The sequence below is a fragment of the Carcharodon carcharias genome, chromosome 2 (genome assembly GCF_017639515.1).
Source record: "Carcharodon carcharias isolate sCarCar2 chromosome 2, sCarCar2.pri, whole genome shotgun sequence".
Classification (NCBI taxonomy): Eukaryota; Metazoa; Chordata; class Chondrichthyes; order Lamniformes; family Lamnidae; genus Carcharodon; species Carcharodon carcharias.
In genome coordinates this window covers 239517671-239542771 of record NC_054468.1, presented here as the reverse complement: position 1 = coordinate 239542771, position 25101 = coordinate 239517671, and the positions used below count along the sequence as shown (strand labels likewise).

General features: G+C 54.2%; 1 protein-coding gene across 1 annotated transcript in view; it reads left to right on the top strand.

Annotated features, from left to right (window-relative positions):
* Positions 1 to 25101, top strand: part of LOC121289049 (squalene synthase-like) — a 109722-nt gene that overhangs the window by 83930 nt on the left and 691 nt on the right. The window contains exons 3-5 of the mRNA XM_041207992.1: positions 16386 to 16562; positions 16733 to 16885; positions 22510 to 22706. Of these exons, the coding sequence (XP_041063926.1) occupies positions 16386 to 16562; positions 16733 to 16885; positions 22510 to 22706 (527 nt within the window). The remainder of the gene's footprint in view (positions 1 to 16385; positions 16563 to 16732; positions 16886 to 22509; positions 22707 to 25101) is intronic.

The following is a 25101-nucleotide window of genomic DNA, read 5'->3' as shown; positions in this document are numbered from 1 at the left end:
TCCCAGGGTCCTCCTCTCACACTCTCCTCTAGGTTCTGCTGACTGTCCCAGGGTCCTCCTCTCACACTCTCCTCTAGGTGCTGCTGACTGTCCCAGGGTCCTCCTCTCACACTCTCCTCTAGGTGCTGCTGACTGTCTGTCCCAGGGTCCTCCTCTCTCTCCTCTAGATACTGCTGACTGTCCCAGGGTGCTCCTCTCCCTCTCTCCTCTAGGTGCTGCTGACTGTCTGTCCAGGGTCCTCTTCTCACACTCCCCTCTAGGTGCTGCTGACTGCCTGTCCCAGGGTCCTCCTCTCACACTCTCCTCTAGGTGCTGCTGACTGTCCCAGGGTCCTCCTCTCACACTCTCCTCTAGGTGCTGCTGACTGCCTGTCCCAGGGTCCTCCTCTCAAACTCTCCTCTAGGTGCTGCTGACTGTCCCAGGGTCCTCCTCTCACACTCTCCTCTAGGTGCTGCTGACTGTCCCAGGGTCCTCCTCTCACAATCTCCTCTAGGTGCTGCTGACTGCCTGTCCCAGGGTCCTCCTCTCACACTCTCCTCTAGGTGCTGCTGACTGCCTGTCCCAGGGTCCTCCTCTCACACTCTCCTCTAGGTGCTGCTGTCTGTCCCAGGGTCCTCCTCTCACACTCTCCTCTAAGTGCTGCTGACTGACTGTCCCAGGGTCCTCCTCTCACACTCTCCTCTAGGTGCTGCTGACTGTCTGTCCCAGGGCCCCCCTCTCACACTCTCCTCTAGGTGCTGCTGTCTGTCCCAGGGTCCTCCATCACTCTCTCCTCTAGGTGCTGCTGACTGTCCCAGGGCCCTCCTCTCACACTCTCCTCTAGGTGCTGCTGACACCCTGTCCCAGGGTCCTCCTCTCACACTCTCCTCTAGGTGCTGCTGACTGTCCCAGGGTCCTCCTCTCACACTCTCCTCTAGGTTCTGCTGACTGCCCGGTCCCAGGGTCCTCCTATCACACTCTCCTCTAGGTGCTGCTGACTGTCCCAGGGTCCTCCTCTCACACTCTCCTCTAGGTGCTGCTGACTGTCCCAGGGTCCTCCTCTCACACTCTCCTCTAGGTGCTGCTGACTGTATGTCCCAGGGTCCTCCTCTCACACTCTCCTCTAGGTGCTGCTGACTGTCTGTCCCAGGGTCCTCCTCTCACACTCTCCTCTAGGTGCTGCTGACTGTCTGTCCCAGGGTCCTCCTCTCTCACTCTCCTCTAGGTGCTGCTGTCTGTCCCAGGGTCCTCCTCTCACACTCTCCTCTAGGTGCTGCTGACTGTCCCAGTGTCCTCCTCTCACACTCTCCTCTAGGTGCTGCTGACTGTCCAGGGTCCTCCTCTCACACTCTCCTCTAGGTGCTGCTGACTGTCTGTCCCAGGGCCCCCCTCTCACACTCTCCTCTAGGTGCTGCTGTCTGTCCCAGGGTCCTCCATCACTCTCTCCTCTAGGTGCTGCTGACTGTCCCAGGGTCCTCCTCTCTCACTCTCCTCTAGGTGCTGCTGTCTGTCCCAGGGTCCTCCTCTCACACTCTCCTCTAGGTGCTGCTGACTGTCCCAGGGTCCTCCATCACTCTCTCCTCTAGGTGCTGCTGACTGTCCCAGGGCCCTCCTCTCACACTCTCCTCTAGGTGCTGCTGACTCCCTGTCCCAGGGTCCTCCTCTCACACTCTCCTCTAGGTGCTGCTGACTGTCCCAGGGTCCTCCTCTCACACTCTCCTCTAGGTGCTGCTGACTGCCCTGTCCCAGGGTCCTCCTCTCACACTCTCCTCTAGGTGCTGCTGACTGTCCCAGGGTCCTCCTCTCACACTCTCCTCTAGGTGCTGCTGACTGTCCCAGGGTCCTCCTCTCACACTCTCCTCTAGGTGCTGCTGACTGTCTGTCCCAGGGTCCTCCTCTCACACTCTCCTCTAGGTGCTGCTGACTGTCTGTCCCAGGGTCCTCCTCTCTCTCCTCTAGATACTGCTGACTGTCCCAGGGTGCTCCTCTCCCTCTCTCCTCTAGGTGCTGCTGACTGTCTGTCCCAGGGTCCTCTTCTCACACTCCCCTCTAGGTGCTGACTGACTGTCCCAGGGTCCTCCTCTCACACTCTCCTCTAGGTGCTGCTGACTGCCCCAGGGTCCTCCTCTCACACTCTCCTCTAGGTGCTGCTGACTGACTGTCCCAGGGTCCTCCTCTCACACTCTCCTCTAGGTGCTGCTGACTGTCCCAGGGTCCTCCTCTCACACTCTCCTCTAGGTGCTGCTGACTGTCCCAGGGTCCTCCTCTCACACTCTCCTCTAGGTGCTGCTGACTGTCCCAGGGTCCTCCTCTCATACTCTCCTCTAGGTGCTGCTGACTGTCCCAGGGTCCTCCTCTCACTCTCTCCTCTAGGTGCTGCTGTCTGTCCCAGCGTCCTCCTCTCTCACTCTCCTCTAGGTGCTGCTGACTGTCCCAGGGTCCTCCTCTCTCACTCTCCTCTAGGTGCTGCTGACTGTCCCAGGGTCCTCCTCTCACACTCTCCTCTAGGTGCTGCTGACTGCCTGTCCCAGGGTCCTCCTCTCACACTCTCCTCTAGGTGCTGCTGTCTGTCCCAGGGTCCTCCTCTCACACTCTCCTCTAGGTGCTTCTGACTGTCCCAGGGACCTCCTCTCACACTCTCCTCTAGGTGCTGCTGACTGTCCCAGGGTCCTCCTCTCACTCTCTCCTCTAGGTGCTGCTGACTGTCCCAGGGTCCTCCTCTCACACTCTCCTCTAGGTGCTGCTGACTGCCTGTCCCAGGATCCTCCTCTCACACTCTCCTCTAGGTGCTGCTGACTACCTGCCCCAGGGTCCTCCTCTCACACTCTCCTCTAGATGCTGCTGACTGTCTGTCCCAGGATCCTCCTCTCACACTCTCCTCTAGGTGCTGCTGACTGACTGTCCCAGGGTCCTCCTCTCACACTCTCCTCTAGGTGCTGCTGACTGTCCCAGGGTCCTCCTCTCACTCTCTCCTCTAGGTGCTGCTGTCTGTCCCAGGGTCCTCCTCTCACACTCTCCTCTAGGTGCTGCTGACTGTCTGTCCCAGGGTCCTCCTCTCACACTCTCCTCTAGGTGCTGCTGACTGTCCCAGGGTCCTCCTCTCACACTCTCCTCTAGGTGCTGCTGACTGTCCCAGGGTCCTCCTCTCACACTCTCCTCTAGGTGCTGCTGACTGTCCCAGGGTCCTCCTCTCACACTCTCCTCTAGGTGCTGCTGACTGTCCCAGGGTCCTCCTCTCACTCTCTCCTCTAGGTGCTGCTGACTGTCCCAGGGTCCTCCTCTCACACTCTCCTCTAGGTGCTGCTGACTGTCCCAGGGTCCTCCTCTCACACTCTCCTCTAGGTGCTGCTGACTGTCCCAGGGTCCTCCTCTCACACTCTCCTCTAGGTGCTGCTGACTGTCCCAGGGTCCTCCTCTCACACTCTCCTCTAGGTGCTGCTGACTGTCTGTCCCAGGGTCCTCCTCTCACACTCTCCTCTAGGTGCTGCTGACTGTCCCAGGGTCCTCCTCTCACACTCTCCTCTAGGTGCTGCTGACTGTCCCAGGGTCCTCCTCTCACACTCTCCTCTAGGTGCTGCTGACTGTCCCAGGGTCCTCCTCTCAAACTCTCCTCTATCTGCTGCTGACTGACTGTCCCAGGGTCCTCCTCTCACACTCTCCTCTAGGTGCTGCTGACTGTCCCAGGGTCCTCCTCTCACTCTCTCCTCTAGGTGCTGCTGACTGTCCCAGGGTCCTCCTCTCACACTCTCCTCTAGGTGCTGCTGAATGTCCCAGGGTCCTCCTCTCACACTCTCCTCTAGGTGCTGCTGACTGTCCCAGGGTCCTCCTCTCACACTCTCCTCTAGGTGCTGCTGACTGTCCCAGGATCCTCCTCTCACACTCTCCTCTAGGTGCTGCTGACTGTCCCAGGGTCCTCCTCTCACACTCTCCTCTAGGTGCTGCTGACTGTCCCAGGGTCCTCCTCTCTCACTCTCCTCTAGGTGCTGCTGACTGTCCCAGGGTCCTCCTCTCACACTCTCCTCTAGGTGCTGCTGACTGTCCCAGGGTCCTCCTCTCACACTCTCCTCTAGGTGCTGCTGACTGTCTGTCCCAGGGTCCTCCTCTCACACTCTCCTCTAGGTGCTGCTGACTGTCCCAGGGCCCTCCTCTCACACTCTCCTCTAGGTGCTGCTGACTGTCCCAGGGTCCTCCTCTCACACTCTCCTCTAGGTGCTGCTGACTGTCCCAGGGTCCTCCTCTCACACTCTCCTCTAGTGCTGCTGACTGTCTGTCCCAGGGTCCTCCTCTCACACTCTCCTCTAGGTGCTGCTGACTGCCCCAGGGTCCTCCTCTCACACTCTCCTCTAGGTGCTGCTGACTGTCTGTCCCAGGGTCCTCCTCTCACACTCTCCTCTAGGTGCTGCTGTCTGTCTGTCCCAGGGTCCTCCTCTCACACTCTCCTCTAGGTGCTGCTGACTGTCCCAGGGTCCTCCTCTCACACTCTCCTCTAGGTGCTGCTGACTGTCCCAGGGTCCTCCTCTCACACTCTCCTCTAGGTGCTGCTGACTGTCTGTCCCAGGGTCCTCCTCTCACACTCTCCTCTAGGTGCTGCTGACTGTCCCAGGGTCCTCCTCTCACACTCTCCTCTAGGTGCTGCTGACTGTCCCAGGGTCCTCCTCTCACACTCTCCTCTAGGTGCTGCTGACTGACTGTCCCAGGGTCCTCCTCTCACACTCTCCTCTAGGTGCTGCTGACTGTCCCAGGGTCCTCCTCTCACACTCTCCTCTAGGTGCTGCTGACTGTCCCAGGGTCCTCCTCTCACACTCTCCTCTAGGTGCTGCTGACTGTCCCAGGGTCCTCCTCTCACACTCTCCTCTAGGTGCTGCTGACTGTCCCAGGGTCCTCCTCTCACACTCTCCTCTAGGTGCTGCTGACTGTCCCAGGGTCCTCCTCTCACACTCTCCTCTAGGTGCTGCTGACTGTCCCAGGGTCCTCCTCTCACACTCTCCTCTAGGTGCTGCTGACTGTCCCAGGGTCCTCCTCTCACACTCTCCTCTAGGTGCTGCTGACTGTCTGTCCCAGGGTCCTCCTCTCGCACTCTCCTCTAGGTGCTGCTGACTGTCTGTCCCAGGGTCCTCCTCTCACACTCTCCTCTAGGTGCTGCTGACTGACTGTCCCAGGGTCCTCCTCTCACACTCTCCTCTAGGTGCTGCTGACTGACTGTCCCAGGGTCCTCCTCTCACACTCTCCTCTAGGTGCTGCTGACTGTCCCAGGGTCCTCCTCTCTCACTCTCCTCTAGGTGCTGCTGACTGTCCCAGGGTCCTCCTCTCACACTCTCCTCTAGGTGCTGCTGACTGCCTGTCCCAGGGTCCTCCTCTCACACTCTCCTCTAGGTGCTGCTGTCTGTCCCAGGGTCCTCCTCTCACACTCTCCTCTAGGTGCTGCTGACTGTCCCAGTGCCCTCCTCTCACACTCTCCTCTAGGTGCTGCTGACTGTCCCAGGGTCCTCCTCTCACACTCTCCTCTAGGTGCTGCTGACTGTCCCAGGGTCCTCCTCTCACACTCTCCTCTAGATGCTGCTGACTGTCTGTCCCAGGATCCTCCTCTCACACTCTCCTCTAGGTGCTGCTGACTGTCCCAGGGTCCTCCTCTCACACTCTCCTCTAGGTGCTGCTGACTGTCTGTCCCAGGGTCCTCCTCTCACACTCTCCTCTAGGTGCTGCTGTCTGTCTGTCCCAGGGTCCTCCTCTCACACTCTCCTCTAGGTGCTGCTGACTGTCCCAGGGTCCTCCTCTCACACTCTCCTCTAGGTGCTGCTGACTGTCCCAGGGTCCTCCTCTCACACTCTCCTCTAGGTGCTGCTGACTGTCTGTCCAGGGTCCTCCTCTCACTCTCCTCTAGGTGCTGCTGACTGTCCCAGGGTCCTCCTCTCACACTCTCCTCTAGGTGCTGCTGACTGTCCCAGGGATCCTCCTCTCACACTCTCCTCTAGGTGCTGCTGTCTGACTGTCCCAGGGTCCTCCTCTCACACTCTCCTCTAGGTGCTGCTGACTGTCCCAGGGTCCTCCTCTCACTCTCTCCTCTAGGTGCTGCTGTCTGTCCCAGGGTCCTCCTCTCACACTCTCCTCTAGGTGCTGCTGACTGCCTGTCCCAGTGTCATCCTCTCACACTCTCCTCTAGGTGCTGCTGACTGTCCCAGGGTCCTCCTCTCACACTCTCCTCTAGGTGCTGCTGACTGTCCCAGGGTCCTCCTCTCACTCTCTCCTCTAGGTGCTGCTGTCTGTCCCAGGGTCCTCCTCTCACACTCTCCTCTAGGTGCTGCTGACTGTCTGTCCCAGGGTCATCCTCTCACACTCTCCTCTAGGTGCTGCTGACTGTCCCAGGGTCCTCCTCTCACACTCTCCTCTAGGTGCTGCTGACTGTCTGTCCCAGGGTCCTCCTCTCACACTCTCCTCTAGGTGCTGCTGACTGTCTGTCCCAGGGTCATCCTCTCACACTCTCCTCTAGGTGCTGCTGACTGTCCCAGGGTCCTCCTCTCACACTCTCCTCTAGGTGCTGCTGACTGTCCCAGGGTCCTCCTCTCACACTCTCCTCTAGGTGCTGCTGACTGTCTGTCCCAGGGTCCTCCTCTCACACTCTCCTCTAGGTGCTGCTGACTGTCCCAGGATCCTCCTCTCACACTCTCCTCTAGGTGCTGCTGACTGTCCCAGGGTCCTCCTCTCACACTCTCCTCTAGGTGCTGCTGACTTTCCCAGGGTCCTCCTCTCACACTCTCCTCTAGGTGCTGCTGACTGTCTGTCCCAGGGTCCTCCTCTCACTCTCCTCTAGGTGCTGCTGACTGTCCCAGGGTCCTCCTCTCATACTCTCCTCTAGGTGCTGCTGACTGTCCCAGGATCCTCCTCTCACACTCTCCTCTAGGTGCTGCTGACTGAATGTCCCAGGGTCCTCCTCTCACACTCTCCTCTAGGTGCTGCTGACGGTCCCAGGGTCCTCCTCTCACTCTCTCCTCTAGGTGCTGCTGTCTGTCCCAGGGTCCTCCTCTCACACTCTCCTCTAGGTGCTGCTGACTGTCTGTCCCAGTGTCATCCTCTCACACTCTCCTCTAGGTGCTGCTGACTGTCTGTCCCAGGGTCATCCTCTCACACTCTCCTCTAGGTGCTGCTGACTGTCCCAGGGTCCTCCTCTCACACTCTCCTCTAGGTGCTGCTGACTGTCCCAGGGTCCTCCTCTCACACTCTCCTCTAGGTGCTGCTGACTGTCCCAGGGTCCTCCTCTCATACTCTCCTCTAGGTGCTGCTGACTGTCCCAGGGTCCTCCTCTCACTCTCTCGTCTAGGTGCTGCTGTCTGTCCCAGGGTCCTCCTCTCTCACTCTCCTCTAGGTGCTGCTGACTGTCCCAGGGTCCTCCTCTCTCACTCTCCTCTAGGTGCTGCTGACTGTCCCAGGGTCCTCCTCTCACACTCTCCTCTAGGTGCTGCTGACTGCCTGTCCCAGGGTCCTCCTCTCACACTCTCCTCTAGGAGCTGCTGTCTGTCCCAGGGTCCTCCTCTCACACTCTCCTCTAGGTGCTGCTGACTGTCCCAGGGCCCTCCTCTCACACTCTCCTCTAGGTGCTGCTGACTGTCCCAGGGTCCTCCTCTCACTCTCTCCTCTAGGTGCTGCTGTCTGTCCCAGGGTCCTCCTCTCTCACTCTCCTCTAGGTGCTGCTGACTGTCCCAGGGTCCTCCTCTCTCACTCTCCTCTAGGTGCTGCTGACTGCCTGTCCCAGGGTCCTCCTCTCACACTCTCCTCTAGGAGCTGCTGTCTGTCCCAGGGTCCTCCTCTCACACTCTCCTCTAGGTGCTGCTGACTGTCCCAGGGCCTCCTCTCACACTCTCCTCTAGGTGCTGCTGACTGTCCCAGGGTCCTCCTCTCACACTCTCCTCTAGGTGCTGCTGACTGTCCCAGGGTCCTCCTCTCACACTCTCCTCTAGGTGCTGCTGACTGTCCCAGGGTCCTCCTCTCACACTCTCCTCTAGGTGCTGCTGACTGTCCCAGGGTCCTCCTCTCACACTCTCCTCTAGATGCTGCTGACTGTCTGTCCCAGGATTCTCCTCTCACACTCTCCTCTAGGTGCTGCTGACTGCCCAGGGTCCTCCTCTCACACTTCCTCTAGGTGCTGCTGACTGTCTGTCCCAGGGTCCTCCTCTCACACTCTCCTCTAGGTGCTGCTGACTGTCCCAGGGTCCTCCTCTCACACTCTCCTCTAGGTGCTGCTGACTGTCCCAGGGTCCTCCTCTCACACTCTCCTCTAGGTGCTGCTGACTGTCTGTCCCAGGGTCCTCCTCTCACACTCTCCTCTAGGTGCTGCTGACTGTCCCAGGATCCTCCTCTCACACTCTCCACTAGGTGCTGCTGACTGACTGTCCCAGGGTCCTCCTCTCACACTCTCCTCTAGGTGCTGCTGACTGTCCGTCCCAGGGTCCTCCTCTCGCACTCTCCTCTAGGTGCTGCTGACTGTCTGTCCCAGGGTCCTCCTCTCGCACTCTCCTCTAGGTGCTGCTGACTGTCCCAGGGTCCTCCTCTCACACTCTCCTCTAGGTGCTGCTGACTGACTGTCCCAGGGTCCTCCTCTCACACTCTCCTCTAGGTGCTGCTGACTGTCCCAGGGTCCTCCTCTCACTCTGTCCTCTAGGTGCTGCTGACTGTCCCAGGGTCCTCCTCTCACACTCTCCTCTAGGTGCTGCTGACTGTCCCAGGGTCCTCCTCTCATACTCTCCTCTAGGTGCTGCTGACTGTCCCAGGGTCCTCCTCTCACTCTCTCCTCTAGGTGCTGCTGTCTGTCCCAGGGTCCTCCTCTCACACTCTCCTCTAGGTGCTGCTGACTGTCCCAGGGTCCTCCTCTCGCACTCTCCTCTAGGTGCTGCTGACTGTCTGTCCCAGGGTCCTCCTCTCGCACTCTCCTCTAGGTGCTGCTGACTGTCTGTCCCAGGGTCCTCCTCTCACACTCTCCTCTAGGTGCTGCTGACTGACTGTCCCAGGGTCCTCCTCTCACACTCTCCTCTAGGTGCTGCTGACTGACTGTCCCAGGGTCCTCCTCTCACACTCTCCTCTAGGTGCTGCTGACTGTCCCAGGGTCCTCCTCTCTCACTCTCCTCTAGGTGCTGCTGACTGTCCCAGGGTCCTCCTCTCACACTCTCCTCTAGGTGCTGCTGACTGCCTGTCCCAGGGTCCTCCTCTCACACTCTCCTCTAGGTGCTGCTGTCTGTCCCAGGGTCCTCCTCTCACACTCTCCTCTAGGTGCTGCTGACTGTCCCAGTGCCCTCCTCTCACACTCTCCTCTAGGTGCTGCTGACTGTCCCAGGGTCCTCCTCTCACACTCTCCTCTAGGTGCTGCTGACTGTCCCAGGGTCCTCCTCTCACACTCTCCTCTAGATGCTGCTGACTGTCTGTCCCAGGATCCTCCTCTCACACTCTCCTCTAGGTGCTGCTGACTGCCCCAGGGTCCTCCTCTCACACTCTCCTCTAGGTGCTGCTGACTGTCTGTCCCAGGGTCCTCCTCTCACACTCTCCTCTAGGTGCTGCTGTCTGTCTGTCCCAGGGTCCTCCTCTCATACTCTCCTCTAGGTGCTGCTGACTGTCCCAGGGTCCTCCTCTCACACTCTCCTCTAGGTGCTGCTGACTGTCCCAGGGTCCTCCTCTCACACTCTCCTCTAGGTGCTGCTGACTGTCTGTCCCAGGGTCCTCCTCTCACTCTCCTCTAGGTGCTGCTGACTGTCCCAGGGTCCTCCTCTCACACTCTCCTCTAGGTGCTGCTGACTGTCCCAGGATCCTCCTCTCACACTCTCCTCTAGGTGCTGCTGACTGACTGTCCCAGGGTCCTCCTCTCACACTCTCCTCTAGGTGCTGCTGACTGTCCCAGGGTCCTCCTCTCACTCTCTCCTCTAGGTGCTGCTGTCTGTCCCAGGGTCCTCCTCTCACACTCTCCTCTAGGTGCTGCTGACTGTCTGTCCCAGTGTCATCCTCTCACACTCTCCTCTAGGTGCTGCTGACTGTCCCAGGGTCCTCCTCTCACACTCTCCTCTAGGTGCTGCTGACTGTCCCAGGGTCCTCCTCTCACTCTCTCCTCTAGGTGCTGCTGTCTGTCCCAGGGTCCTCCTCTCACACTCTCCTCTAGGTGCTGCTGACTGCCTGTCCCAGGGTCATCCTCTCACACTCTCCTCTAGGTGCTGCTGACTGTCCCAGGGTCCTCCTCTCACACTCTCCTCTAGGTGCTGCTGACTGTCTGTCCCAGGGTCCTCCTCTCACACTCTCCTCTAGGTGCTGCTGACTGTCTGTCCCAGGGTCATCCTCTCACACTCTCCTCTAGGTGCTGCTGACTGTCCCAGGGTCCTCCTCTCACACTCTCCTCTAGGTGCTGCTGACTGTCCCAGGGTCCTCCTCTCACACTCTCCTCTAGGTGCTGCTGACTGTCTGTCCCAGGGTCCTCCTCTCACACTCTCCTCTAGGTGCTGCTGACTGTCCCAGGATCCTCCTCTCACACTCTCCTCTAGGTGCTGCTGACTGTCCCAGGGTCCTCCTCTCACACTCTCCTCTAGGTGCTGCTGACTTTCCCAGGGTCCTCCTCTCACACTCTCCTCTAGGTGCTGCTGACTGTCTGTCCCAGGGTCCTCCTCTCACTCTCCTCTAGGTGCTGCTGACTGTCCCAGGGTCCTCCTCTCATACTCTCCTCTAGGTGCTGCTGACTGTCCCAGGATCCTCCTCTCACACTCTCCTCTAGGTGCTGCTGACTGAATGTCCCAGGGTCCTCCTCTCACACTCTCCTCTAGGTGCTGCTGACGGTCCCAGGGTCCTCCTCTCACTCTCTCCTCTAGGTGCTGCTGTCTGTCCCAGGGTCCTCCTCTCACACTCTCCTCTAGGTGCTGCTGACTGTCTGTCCCAGTGTCATCCTCTCACACTCTCCTCTAGGTGCTGCTGACTGTCTGTCCCAGGGTCATCCTCTCACACTCTCCTCTAGGTGCTGCTGACTGTCCCAGGGTCCTCCTCTCACACTCTCCTCTAGGTGCTGCTGACTGTCCCAGGGTCCTCCTCTCACACTCTCCTCTAGGTGCTGCTGACTGTCCCAGGGTCCTCCTCTCATACTCTCCTCTAGGTGCTGCTGACTGTCCCAGGGTCCTCCTCTCACTCTCTCGTCTAGGTGCTGCTGTCTGTCCCAGGGTCCTCCTCTCTCACTCTCCTCTAGGTGCTGCTGACTGTCCCAGGGTCCTCCTCTCTCACTCTCCTCTAGGTGCTGCTGACTGTCCCAGGGTCCTCCTCTCACACTCTCCTCTAGGTGCTGCTGACTGCCTGTCCCAGGGTCCTCCTCTCACACTCTCCTCTAGGAGCTGCTGTCTGTCCCAGGGTCCTCCTCTCACACTCTCCTCTAGGTGCTGCTGACTGTCCCAGGGCCCTCCTCTCACACTCTCCTCTAGGTGCTGCTGACTGTCCCAGGGTCCTCCTCTCACTCTCTCCTCTAGGTGCTGCTGTCTGTCCCAGGGTCCTCCTCTCTCACTCTCCTCTAGGTGCTGCTGACTGTCCCAGGGTCCTCCTCTCTCACTCTCCTCTAGGTGCTGCTGACTGCCTGTCCCAGGGTCCTCCTCTCACACTCTCCTCTAGGAGCTGCTGTCTGTCCCAGGGTCCTCCTCTCACACTCTCCTCTAGGTGCTGCTGACTGTCCCAGGGCCCTCCTCTCACACTCTCCTCTAGGTGCTGCTGACTGTCCCAGGGTCCTCCTCTCACACTCTCCTCTAGGTGCTGCTGACTGTCCCAGGGTCCTCCTCTCACACTCTCCTCTAGGTGCTGCTGACTGTCCCAGGGTCCTCCTCTCACACTCTCCTCTAGGTGCTGCTGACTGTCCCAGGGTCCTCCTCTCACACTCTCCTCTAGATGCTGCTGACTGTCTGTCCCAGGATTCTCCTCTCACACTCTCCTCTAGGTGCTGCTGACTGCCCCAGGGTCCTCCTCTCACACTTTCCTCTAGGTGCTGCTGACTGTCTGTCCCAGGGTCCTCCTCTCACACTCTCCTCTAGGTGCTGCTGACTGTCCCAGGGTCCTCCTCTCACACTCTCCTCTAGGTGCTGCTGACTGTCCCAGGGTCCTCCTCTCACACTCTCCTCTAGGTGCTGCTGACTGTCTGTCCCAGGGTCCTCCTCTCACACTCTCCTCTAGGTGCTGCTGACTGTCCCAGGATCCTCCTCTCACACTCTCCTCTAGGTGCTGCTGACTGACTGTCCCAGGGTCCTCCTCTCACACTCTCCTCTAGGTGCTGCTGACTGTCCGTCCCAGGGTCCTCCTCTCGCACTCTCCTCTAGGTGCTGCTGACTGTCTGTCCCAGGGTCCTCCTCTCGCACTCTCCTCTAGGTGCTGCTGACTGTCCCAGGGTCCTCCTCTCACACTCTCCTCTAGGTGCTGCTGACTGACTGTCCCAGGGTCCTCCTCTCACACTCTCCTCTAGGTGCTGCTGACTGTCCCAGGGTCCTCCTCTCACTCTGTCCTCTAGGTGCTGCTGACTGTCCCAGGGTCCTCCTCTCACACTCTCCTCTAGGTGCTGCTGACTGTCCCAGGGTCCTCCTCTCATACTCTCCTCTAGGTGCTGCTGACTGTCCCAGGGTCCTCCTCTCACTCTCTCCTCTAGGTGCTGCTGTCTGTCCCAGGGTCCTCCTCTCTCACTCTCCTCTAGGTGCTGCTGACTGTCCCAGGGTCCTCCTCTCTCACTCTCCTCTAGGTGCTGCTGACTGTCCCAGGGTCCTCCTCTCACACTCTCCTCTAGGTGCTGCTGACTGCCCCAGGGTCCTCCTCTCACACTCTCCTCTAGGTGCTGCTGACTGTCTTTCCCAGGGTCCTCCTCTCACACTCTCCTCTAGGTGCTGCTGACTGTCTGTCCCAGGGTCCTCCTCTCACACTCTCCTCTAGGTGCTGCTGACTGTCCCAGGGCCCTCCTCTCACACTCTCCTCTAGGTGCTGCTGACTGTCTGTCCCAGGGTCCTCCTCTCACACTCTCCTCTAGGTGCTGCTGACTGTCCCAGGATCCTCCTCTCACACTCTCCTCTAGGTGCTGCTGTCTGTCCCAGGGTCCTCCTCTCACACTCTCCTCTAGATGCTGCTGACTGTCTGTCCCAGGGTCATCCTCTCACACTCTCCTCTAGGTGCTGCTGACTGTCTGTCCCAGGGTCCTCCTCTCACACTCTCCTCTAGGTGCTGCTGACTGTCCCAGGGCCCTCCTCTCACACTCTCCTCTAGGTGCTGCTGACTGTCTGTCCCAGGGTCCTCCTCTCACACTCTCCTCTAGGTGCTGCTGACTGTCCCAGGATCCTCCTCTCACACTCTCCTCTAGGTGCTGCTGTCTGTCCCAGGGTCCTCCTCTCACACTCTCCTCTAGATGCTGCTGACTGTCTGTCCCAGGGTCATCCTCTCACACTCTCCTCTAGGTGCTGCTGACTGTCCCAGGGTCCTCCTCTCACACTCTCCTCTAGGTGCTGCTGACTGTCCCAGGGTCCTCCTCTCACTCTCTCCTCTAGGTGCTGCTGACTGTCCCAGGGTCCTCCTCTCACACTCTCCTCTAGGTGCTGCTGACTGTCTGTCCCAGGGTCATCCTCTCACACTCTCCTCTAGGTGCTGCTGACTGTCCCAGGGTCCTCCTCTCACACTCTCCTCTAGGTGCTGCTGACTGTCTGTCCCAGGGTCCTCCTCTCACACTCTCCTCTCGGTGCTGCTGACTGTCTGTCCCAGGGTCATCCTCTCACACTCTCCTCTAGGTGCTGCTGACTGTCCCAGGGTCCTCCTCTCACACTCTCCTCTAGGTGCTGCTGACTGTCCCAGGGTCCTCCTCTCACACTCTCCTCTAGGTGCTGCTGACTGTCCCAGGGTCCTCCTCTCACACTCTCCTCTAGGTGCTGCTGACCTCCCAGGGTCCTCCTCTCACACTCTCCTCTAGGTGCTGCTGACTGTCTGTCCCAGGGTCCTCCTCTCACACTCTCCTCTAGGTGCTGCTGACTGTCCCAGGATCCTCCTCTCACACTCTCCTCTAGGTGCTGCTGACTGACTGTCCCAGGGTCCTCCTCTCACACTCTCCTCTAGGTGCTGCTGACTGTCCCAGGGTCCTCCTCTCACTCTCTCCTCTAGGTGCTGCTGTCTGTCCCAGGGTCCTCCTCTCACACTCTCCTCTAGGTGCTGCTGACTGTCTGTCCCAGGGTCATCCTCTCACACTCTCCTCTAGGTGCTGCTGACTGTCCCAGGGTCCTCCTCTCACACTCTCCTCTAGGTGCTGCTGACTGTCCCAGGGTCCTCCTCTCACACTCTCCTCTAGGTGCTGCTGACTGACTGTCCCAGGGTCCTCCTCTCACACTCTCCTCTAGGTGCTGCTGACTGTCCCAGGGTCCTCCTCTCACTCTCTCCTCTAGGTGCTGCTGACTGTCCCAGGGTCCTCCTCTCACACTCTCCTCTAGGTGCTGCTGACTGTCCCAGGGTCCTCCTCTCACACTCTCCTCTTGGTGCTGCTGACTGTCCCAGGGTCCTCCTCTCACACTCTCCTCTAGGTGCTGCTGACTGTCCCAGGATCCTCCTCTCACACTCTCCTCTAGGTGCTGCTGACTGTCCCAGGGTCCTCCTCTCACACTCTCCTCTAGGTGCTGCTGACTGTCCCAGGGTCCTCCTCTCGCTCTCTCCTCTAGGTGCTGCTGACTGTCCCAGGGTCCTCCTCTCACACTCTCCTCTAGGTGCTGCTGACTGTCTGTCCCAGGGTCCTCCTCTCGCACTCTCCTCTAGGTGCTGCTGACTGTCTGTCCCAGGGTCCTCCTCTCGCACTCTCCTCTAGGTGCTGCTGACTGTCCCAGGGTCCTCCTCTCACACTCTCCTCTAGGTGCTGCTGACTGACTGTCCCAGGGTCCTCCTCTCACACTCTCCTCTAGGTGCTGCTGACTGTCCCAGGGTCCTCCTCTCACTCTCTCCTCTAGGTGCTGCTGACTGTCCCAGGGTCCTCCTCTCACACTCTCCTCTAGGTGCTGCTGACTGTCCCAGGGTCCTCCTCTCATACTCTCCTCTAGGTGCTGCTGACTGTCCCAGGGTCCTCCTCTCACTCTCTCCTCTAGGTGCTGCTGTCTGTCCCAGGGTCCTCCTCTCTCACTCTCCTCTAGGTGCTGCTGACTGTCCCAGGGTCCTCCTCTCTCACTCTCCTCTAGGTGCTGCTGACTGTCCCAGGGTCCTCCTCTCACACTCTCCTCTAGGTGCTGCTGACTGCCTGTCCCAGGGTCCTCCTCTCACACTCTCCTCTAGGAGCTGCTGTCTGTCCCAAGGTCCTCCTCTCACACTCTCCTCTAGGTGCTGCTGACTGACTGTCCCAGGGTCCTCCTCTCACACTCTCCTCTAGGTGCTGCTGACTGCCTGTCCCAGGGTCCTCCCCTCGCTCTCCCCTCTCACTTTGGCAGGAAGAATAGAAGAGCTGGATATTATTTAAATGGAGAAAAGCTGCAGCACAGAGATTTGGGAGACCTCATGCATGAATCACAAAGCTAGCGTACAAGTTCAGCAGATAATAGGGAAGGCAAATGTGATGTTGGATTCCATTTCAAAGGGAATGGAGTATAAAAATAGGGAAGTCTTGCCAAAACTATACAAGGCCACATCTAGAATTCTGTGAACAGTTTTGGTCCCCTTATCTAAGAGAAAATATACTGGCATTGGAGGCAGTCCAGAGAAGGTTCACTAGGTTGATTCTGGGTATGGAGGGATTTTCTTATGAGGAGAGGTTGAGTAGGCAGGGGCTGTACTTGTTGGAATTTAGAAGAATGAGGCGACTTTATTGAAACATATAAGATTCTTAGGGGTCTTGACAGGGTAGATGCTGAGAGATCGTTTCCCCTTGTGGGAGAGTCTAGGACCAGAGGGCATAATCTCAGAGTAAGGGGTTGCCCATTTAAAACAGAGATGAGGAGGAATTTCTTCTTCTAGCTGGTGGTCAATCTGTGGAATTCTTTACCGCAGAGGGCTGTAGAGGCTGGGTTGTTAAGCATATTTAAGGCTGAGATAGACAGATTTTTAATCATTAAGGGAATCAAAGGTTATGTGGAAAAGGCAGGAAAGTGGGGTTGAGGATTATTAGATCAGCCATGATCTCATTGAATGGCAGAGCAGACTCGATGGGTCCTTCTTCTGCTCCTACATCCAATGGTCTTATGGAGGCCATTGCCTCCAGAAGCCTTTCACTGACTGAGCTTCGCTATCCTCCTTTCCCTCAGGCCCTACGCTTTGTTTTTTAAAGTATCTCTTTTAAAAGCTCTGTGGATTCTGCTTACCTCACTCTTTCAGGCCAGACATTCCATGTCCTTATGACCTTTTGTCCCAGCTCCCTGAGCTGTCCTTTTTGGGCACAGTGTCACTGGTACCACTGCCTATTGTTGCCTTGTGTGTTTCAGGTATGGAGCAAGTATGCAGAGAAACTGTCTGACTTCACCAAACCCCCGAATATTCAGGCAGCACTGCAGTGCTTGAATGAGCTGATAACCAATGCCCTGCAGCATGTCCCAGATGTTATCAAGTACTTATCTCGGCTCCACAATCAGAGTGTCTTCAACTTCTGTGCCATTCCACAGGTAGGGATTATCCAATCGATACAGGCTGGTAGGTGAGAGAGTTCTGCAGGTTGGATCTACCCGACTTATCTTTGTGCCCATCTGTGTGCCCAGTATTTCCATGACTCTCTGACCTGTTATGTTCACGCATTGGATGTGCATGTGTCTGACTCTCTGGCTTTATATTCCAGGTGATGGCTATTGCCACATTGGCTGCCTGTTATAACAATCCTCAGGTTTTCCGTGGTGTGGTGAAGATCCGGAAAGGCCAGGCTGTCACACTGATGCTGGAGGCGACTAACATGGAGGCCGTGAAAGGAATGATTCGGCAGTATACTCAAGTGGTGAGAACCTGATTAAACACTTTGGTTTCAACTGCGAGTTAGGGGGAATCTCACTGTGCCCTGGGATCAGCACTAGAGAAGAATGCTTACTGAGTACGCCTCCGATTTCAACACAGGAGGCCATTTGATTTGCCAAATCCATGTCAGCTCTTTACAAGACCTAGTCCCACTCCCCAGCCCCTCCTCTGTAACTCTGCACGTTTCTCCTCTTCAGGTATTTATCCAATTTCCTTTTGAAAGCCATGATTGAATCTTCCTCCGCCACACTCTCAGGTAGCGCATTCCCGATCTGCACAACTTGCTGCATACCAAAGTAGTTCTTTTGCCAGTTACCTTAAATCGGTGTCATCTGGTTTTGACCATTCTGCCACTGGGAACAGTTTCTCCCTATTATTCTTTCCAGACCCCTCGTGATTTTGAATACCTCTATCAAATCACCTCAACCTTTTCTAAGGGGAGCAGCCCTAGCTTCTCCAATCTGTTCATGTAACTGAAGTTCCTCATCCCTGGGACCATTCTCTCAAATCTTCCCTGCACCCCCTCTGATGCCTTTACGTCTTTCATAAAGTGTGGTGCCAAAACTGGACACAATGCTCCAGTTGAGGCCGAACCAGTCTTTTATAAAGGTTCATCTAACTTCCTTGCTTTTATAATTTGTGTCTCTATTTATAAAAGCAGAATACTGCAGATGCTGGAAATCTGAAATAAAAGCAGAAAATACTGGAAATGCTCAGCATGTCAGGCAGCATTTGTGGAGAGAGAAACAATTAACGTTTCAGGTTGATGACCTTTCATCAGAATTGGGAAAAGTTAGAGATGTAATGGGATTTGATCAAGAGGTGGGTTGGACAAGGACAAAGGAAAGTCTGTAATAAGGTGGAAGCCAGGAGAGATTGAATGACAGAAGTGCTTGTCCTCCAGGGTCAAAGGGAATGGTGATGGGGCAAGTAAAGAAACAAAACTGTTTAACTCGGTGGCGGAGAAGCTTCTAGAAATGATAATTCTGGGCAAAATTAATAGTCACTTGGGCAAATGTGGGTTAATTAAGGAAAGCCAGCATGGATTTGTTAAGGGCAAAATATGTTTAACTAACTTGCTGGAGATTTTTGATGAGGTAACAGAAAACGTTGATGAGGGTAATGCTGTTGATGTGGTGTACATGGACTTTCAAAAGGCATTTGATACAGTGCCACACAACAGACTTGAGGAAAGTTAGAGCCCATGGAGTGGGCTTCTCTGAAAGGATCAGTGGCAGCGTGGGTATGAGATTGGCTGAATGATGGGAAACATAGTAGTGCTTAGTGGATGTTTTTCAGGCTGGAGAAAGGTTTATAGTGGAGTTCCTCAGGGGTCAGCGTTAGGACCCAGGCTGTCCCTGACAGATGTGGTCCTAGACCTTGGTGTACGGGTATAATTTCAAAATTTGCAGACAATACAAAACTAGGAAGTATTGTGAACCATGAAGAGGATAGTGATAGATTTCAAAAGGACATACGCTGAAGGAATGGGCAGACAACTAGCGGCTGAAATTTCATGCAGAGAAGAGTGAAGTGATTTATTTTGGTAGGTAGAAGAACATAGCAAGACAAAATAAAATAAAGGGTACAATTCTAAAAGAAGGCGCAGGAGCAGAGAGACCTGGGTAGAATTGTGCAGAAGTCATTGAAGTGGCAGGACAGGTTGAGAGTGCTGTTAAAGCATACAGTATCCAAGGCTTTATTAATAGGAGCATAGAGTACAAAAGCAAGGGAGGTTATGTTAAACTTGTATAAAACACTGGTTCAGTCTCATCTGGAGTTTTGCATCCAGTTCTGGGTACCACTTTAGGAAGGATGTGAAGGCATTGGAGAGAGTGCAGGAAAGATTCACGAGAATGGCTCCAGAGATGAGGAACTTGGGTTACATGGATAGATTGGAGAAGTTGGGATTGTTTTCTTTAGAGAAGGTTGAGAAGAGATTTAATAGAGGTATTCAAAATCATGAGGAAGCTGCAGAGAGTGGATAGGGAGAAACTGTTCCCATTGGTAGAAGGATTGACCAGAGAGCGCAGAGATCTAAAGCAATTGGGGAGGTGATGGCATACTGGTGTTGTCACTGGACTAGTATTCCAGAGACCCAGGGTAATGCTCTGTTGCACTGGATAATCCCACCATAGCAGATGGTGAAATTTGAATTCCATAAAAGTCTGGAATTAAAATGATCACCATTATCGATTGTTGTAAAAACCCATCTGGTTCACTAATGTCCTTTAGGGAAGGAAACCTCCTGTCCTTACCTGGTCTGGCCTACATGTGACTCCAGACCCACAGCAACGTGATTGACTCTAAAATGCCCTCTGAACAAGGGCAATTAGGGATGGGCAATAAATGCTGCCTAGCCAGTGACACCCACATCCCATGGATGAATTTTTAAAAAAAGAAGCAATGGAGACATGTTTCACACAGCGAGTGGTTAGGATCTGGCTGTATTGCCTGAGTGTGTGCTGGAGGTAGTTTCAATCGAGGCTTTCAAGAGGGAAGTGATTATCTGAAAAGGAAGAATGTGAAGGGTTGCCGGGAGAAGGTGGGGGAGTGGTACTGGGTTTAATGCTCTTTCAGAGAGCCAGCACAGACACGATGGGCCAAATGGCACTTTCTGTGTTCCAACCATTCTATAATCCCATGAAGTGCCTGGAGCAGGTATGTTACTGTCTTAAATCAACAAGAGAAAAACCGAAACACGCAAAGAAAATTGGGGAACGGAGTTTATGGGTCTGAAATTGTTGAACGCAATGTTGAACCCGGGAAGCTGTAAAGTGAGGTGCTGTTCCTCAGCTTATGCTGAGCTTCACTGGAACACTGTAGCAGGCCAGTGACAGAGATGTCCGTGTCAGAGCAAGGTGGAGAACTAAAATGACAGGCCACCAGAAGCTCAGTCACCCCCAAATCCTTCCAATGGCACCTGTCCATGCAAACGCAGGAGATGTAACACCTGTCCTTTTACTCACCATTCAAGGCCCCAAACGCTCCTTCCAGGTGGAAAAGCAATTTGTGTACTTCATTCAATTAAAGGAAGATAATGGCTTGGTGCTAATGTCACGGAATAGTAACCCAGAGGCCCAGGCTAATGCTCTGGGGACAAGGTTCAAATCCCACCACAACAGCTGGTGAAATTTAAATTTGATTAATAAAAGAATCTGGAATGTAAAGCTACTGTCAGTAATTTTTTTTTATTATTATTTATTCACGGAATGTGGGCTTCGCTGGCTGGACCAGCATTTACTGCTCATCCCTAGTTGCCCTTGATTGGGAAGGTGGTGCTGAGCTGCCTTCTTGAACCGCTGCAGTCCATGTGGTGTAGGTACACCCACAGTGCTGTTAGGGAAGCAGATCCAGGATTATGACCCAGCGACAATGAAGGAATGGTGATATATTTCCAAGTCGGATGGTGAGTAACTTGGAGGGGAACTTCCAGGTGGTGGTGTTCCCATGTGTCTGCTGCCCTTGTTCCAAGTGGTAGTGGTAGTGGTTGTGGGTTGGGAAGATGCTGTCTAAGGAGCCTTTGGGAATTCCTGCAGTGCATCTTGTAGATGGTACACACTGCTGCTATTTTGTGTCGGTGGTGGAGGGAGTGAATGTTTATGGATGTGGTGCCAATCAAGCGGGGCTGCTTTGTCCTGGATGGTGTCCAGTTTCTTCAGTGTTGTGGGAGCTGCACTCATCTAGGCAAGTGGTGAGTATTCCATTACGTTTCTGACTTGTGCCTTGTAGATGGTGGACAGGCTTTGGGGAGTCAGGAGGTGAGTTACTCATCACAGGATTCCTAGCCTCTGATCTGCTCTTGTAGCCACAGTATTTATATGGCTAGTCCAGTTCAGTTTCTGGTCAATGGTAACCCTCAGGATGTTGATATTGGGGAATTCAGTGACGGTAATGCCATTGAACATCAAGGGGCGATGGCTGCATTCTCTCTTGTTGGAGATGGTCATTGCCTGACACTTGTGTGGCACGAATGTTACTTGCCGCTTGTCAGCCCAAGCCTGGACATTGTCCAGGTCTTGCTGCATTTGGACATGGACTGCTTCAGTATCTGAGGAGTCGCGAATGGTGCTGAACATTGTGCAATCATCAGCGAACATACCCACTTCTGACCTTATGATGGGAAGAAGGTCAGTGATGAAGCAGCTGAAGATGGCTGGGTCTAGGACACTACCCTGAGGAACTCCTGCAGTGATGTCCTGGAGTTGAGATGACTGACCTCCAACAACCACAACCATCTTCCTTTGTGCTAGGGTTGACTCCAACCAGCGGAGAGTTTTCCCCCTGATTCCCATTGACTCCAGTTTTGCTAGGGCTCCTTGATGCCACACTTGGTCACATGCTGTCTTGATGTTGAGAGCAGTCATTCTTACCTCACCTCGGGAGTTCAGCCTTTTTGTCCATGTTTGAACCAAGGCTGTAACGAGGTCAGAAGCTGAGTGACCCTGGCAGAAATCAAACTGGGTGACTGAAATTATCATAAAAACCCATCTGGTTCAATAATGTCCTGTAGGAAGGAAATAGCCGTCCTTACCCGGTCTGGCCTACATGTGACCCCAGACCCACAGCAGTGTGGTTGGCTCTTAACTGCATTCAAGGGCAATTAGGGATGGACAACAAATGCCAGCCTTGGCAGTGATGCTCACATTCCCATGAAGGAATATATTTTAAATATTGGCCCACTGTATTCACTGCTCATCAAGTGCTCTCCTGTACACAGGGGAAACCAAACAGAGATTGGGTGAGCACTTTGCAGTATAACCCTGAGCTTCTGATGGCCTGCTGTTTTAATTCTCCACCTTGATCTCACAGCAACATTTCTGCCCTTGTTCCAGTGAAGCTCAGTGTAACCTCGCTTTACCCACTTTCAGATTCAACCTTGTGGTCAACAATTTCAGACCCGTAAACTCTGTCCCCCCATTTTGTTTGCTTTTCTTTGCATGTTTTGGGTTTACCTGCTCTAGGCACATCTTTTTTTCTTTGTATATTTTCTTGCCTCATCTCCATTCCCTTTCACCCTGGAAGACTAACTCTTTTATTCAGCCCCTCTTGGCTTCCACCCTATTACAGACCTTCATCTTTACTTTTTTCATTTGCTTAAAACCTGTTATGTTTCTAACTTTCCCAGTTCTGATGAAAGATTATTGACCTGAAACGCTAACATCTCCATAGATGCTGCCTGACCTACTGAGTATTTCCAGCACTTTGTTTTCATTCCCTGTTTATAAAGCCCAGGATCCCCTATTAACCACTTTCTCAACCTGCCCTGTCACCTTCAGTTATTTGTGCACAGATACCCCAGATCCCTCTGCTCCTGCACCTCCTTTAACATTATACCCTTTATTTTATATTGCTTCTCTTTGTTATTCCTACCAAAATGTATCACTTCACATTTCTCTGCATTAAATTTCATCTGCTTCATTTCCCCCCATTCCCAGCCTGTCTAATGTCCTCGTGAAGTCTATCACTATCCTCTCCACAGTTCACTAGACTTCCTGTTTTGTGTCAATGCAAATTTTGGAATTGTCCCCATACACCCATCTCTAGGCTGTTAATATTTATCAAGGAAAGCAATGGTCCTAATACCTGCCCCTCTGTTCTTTTTAGATTGGACAGAAAGTTCCAGGTGCAGGGAGCTCTGGAGCCAGGACACAGCAGATTGTGGTGAAGGTGGAATCTCTGAGCCAATGTGATGGGGAGCTGATGTCGCGCAGTCACCTCTCGCCAATCTACCTGTCCTTAGCCATGTTCCTGGCCGCAGTTAGCTGGCAATACTGGCAGGCCCTGACTTGCAGCTCAGAGAAGTACGTGCATGGACAGTGAGCAGCTTTTCCTGTTTCTACCTTTTGCTAATTCTTATTCTACATGGGGAACAGGAACCAGGAGAGCTTTGTGACTTGAGCTGGTACTCGCTTCAGGAGCAGACTCGGCCTTGAGTCCTAAGAGGATTATTCATTCTAGGTAGATCAGTGCAGTAAAGCTTCACCTCAAGACTGCAAACTGATAGTTCCAGCCAATGGCTGCATGCCGCGGCCAGACACACATTGGGGTTCAAACTGAGCACATTGACAAAGGGAGAGCATGAAGGATTCCTCTGCTACTATCAAACGTCTGATGAGATGTGTTTACACAGACTCATCTGAAACATACTCAGTACAAGACTACCTTTCGCCCACAAGATTGAAACCCCTATACCTTCCCTAACTGTGTTTGATAGGACAATGTGGAGGGAGCTTTACTCTGTTTCTAACCCTGTAGCTCCCCTGGGAATGTTTGATGGGGATAGTGTAGAGGGAGCTTTACTCTGTATCTAACCCTGTAGCTCGCCTGGGAATGTTTGATGGGGATAGTGTAGAGGGTGCTTTACTCTGTATCTAACCCTGTAGCTCCCCTGGGAATGTTTGATGCGGACAGTGTACAGTGAGCTTTACTCTGTATCTAACCCCGTGCTGTACCTGCCCTGGGAATGTTTGATAGGGACAGTGTAGAGGGAGCTTTAATCTGTATCTAACCCCGTGCTGTACCTGCCCTGGGAATGTTTGATGGGGATAGCGTAGAGGGAGCTTTAATCTGTATCTAACCCTGTGCTGTACATGGGAGTGTTCGGTGGGATTGTGGGAGTTGGTGTCCATGAGGCTCCTCTCGACGCTGTCTGAAAGGGTATCACACCCATCCCCATGAGGGTTGGCATCTGTGGAGGACCCTCGGTGATGGTGGATGTCTGTGCCCTGCCCCCTTTCTCCCCCACCCCCTCTCCTCCCCAGCAACTCTGAGTTTTGGCCTACCCATGATGGAGGGAACTTCCGTTCCCAGTGGTTAGACCTTTTACATTGCCTTGCTAATCGTCAGATTTTTGTTGATAATAAATGAGTTTACATGTCTGTGTGTCTTTTAGTAACTGTCCTTTCTCTGTCAGTACAGGCACACTTGCACCTACTCTCTAAGACCAAGAGGAGATCTAAATGATAGTGGTAATGTCATTTGACTAGTAATCCAGAGGTCCAGGCTAATGCAACAAAAACAGAAAATGTTGGAAAAACACGGCAGCTCTAACAGCATTTGTGGAGAGAAACACAGTTAACGTTTCGAGTTCGTATGACTCTTCAGGGCTAAAGAGAAGTAAAAATATGAAAATTTATACTGTTCAAGGGGATGGAGCAGGTGGAGCTGGATAGAAGGTCAGTGATAGGTGGGGGCAAAGGAGAGATTGACAAAGATGTCAAGGACTAAAGGACAAAGGGGATGTTAATGGTGGTGGGTGAGGACTAAAGGTCAAAGGGGGTGTTAATGGTTGTGGGTGAGGACTAAAGAACAAAAGGGGTGTTAATGGTGGTGGGTGAGGACTAAAGGACAAAGGGGGTCCAGACGAGAGCGTGAAGCAGCACCGAAGTAATCATCAATGTACCAGAGAAAGAGTTGTGGGAGGGGACCGGAGTAGGACTGGAACAAGGAATGTTCCACATACCCCATAAAGAGACAGGCATAACGGGCCCATGCAGGTACCCATAGCCACACCTTTTATTTGGAGGAAGTGAGAGGAGTTAAAGGAGAAGTTGTTCAGTGTGAGAACAAGTTCAGCCAGACGGAGGAGTAGTGGTGGATGGGGATTGTTCGGGCCTCTGTTCAAGGAAGAAGCAGAGAGCCATCAGACCATCCCGGTGGAGGATAGAGGTGTGGAGGGATTGGACGTCCATGGTGAAGAGGAGGCGGTTGGGGCCAGGGAACTGGAAATTGTTGGTATGACCGAGGGCCTCAGAGGAATCATAGATGTAAGTGGGAAGAGACTGAGCAAGTTAGGAAGAAATGAGTTCCATGGGGCAGGAACAGGCTGACACGATTGCTCTGCCCATTAGCCCAGGTTAATGCTTTGGTGACATGGGTTAAAACCCCACCATGTCGGTGAAATTTAAATTCAATTAAAATATCTAGGATATTTAGAATTAGCCTCAGTAATGGTGACTAGGATAAATATCATCAATTATTGTAAATACCCGTCTGGTTCACTGATGTCGTTTAGAGGAGGAAAACTGTCAGCCACATCCTGTCTGGACCATATGTGACTCCAGACCCACAGCAATATTGCCCCTTTGAAATGGCCAAGCAAAACACTCAAGGCCACTGAGCGATGGGGAACAAATGCTGGCCTTGCCAGTGATGCCCACATCCCATTAACAATAAATAAATAGACGTTTAACATGA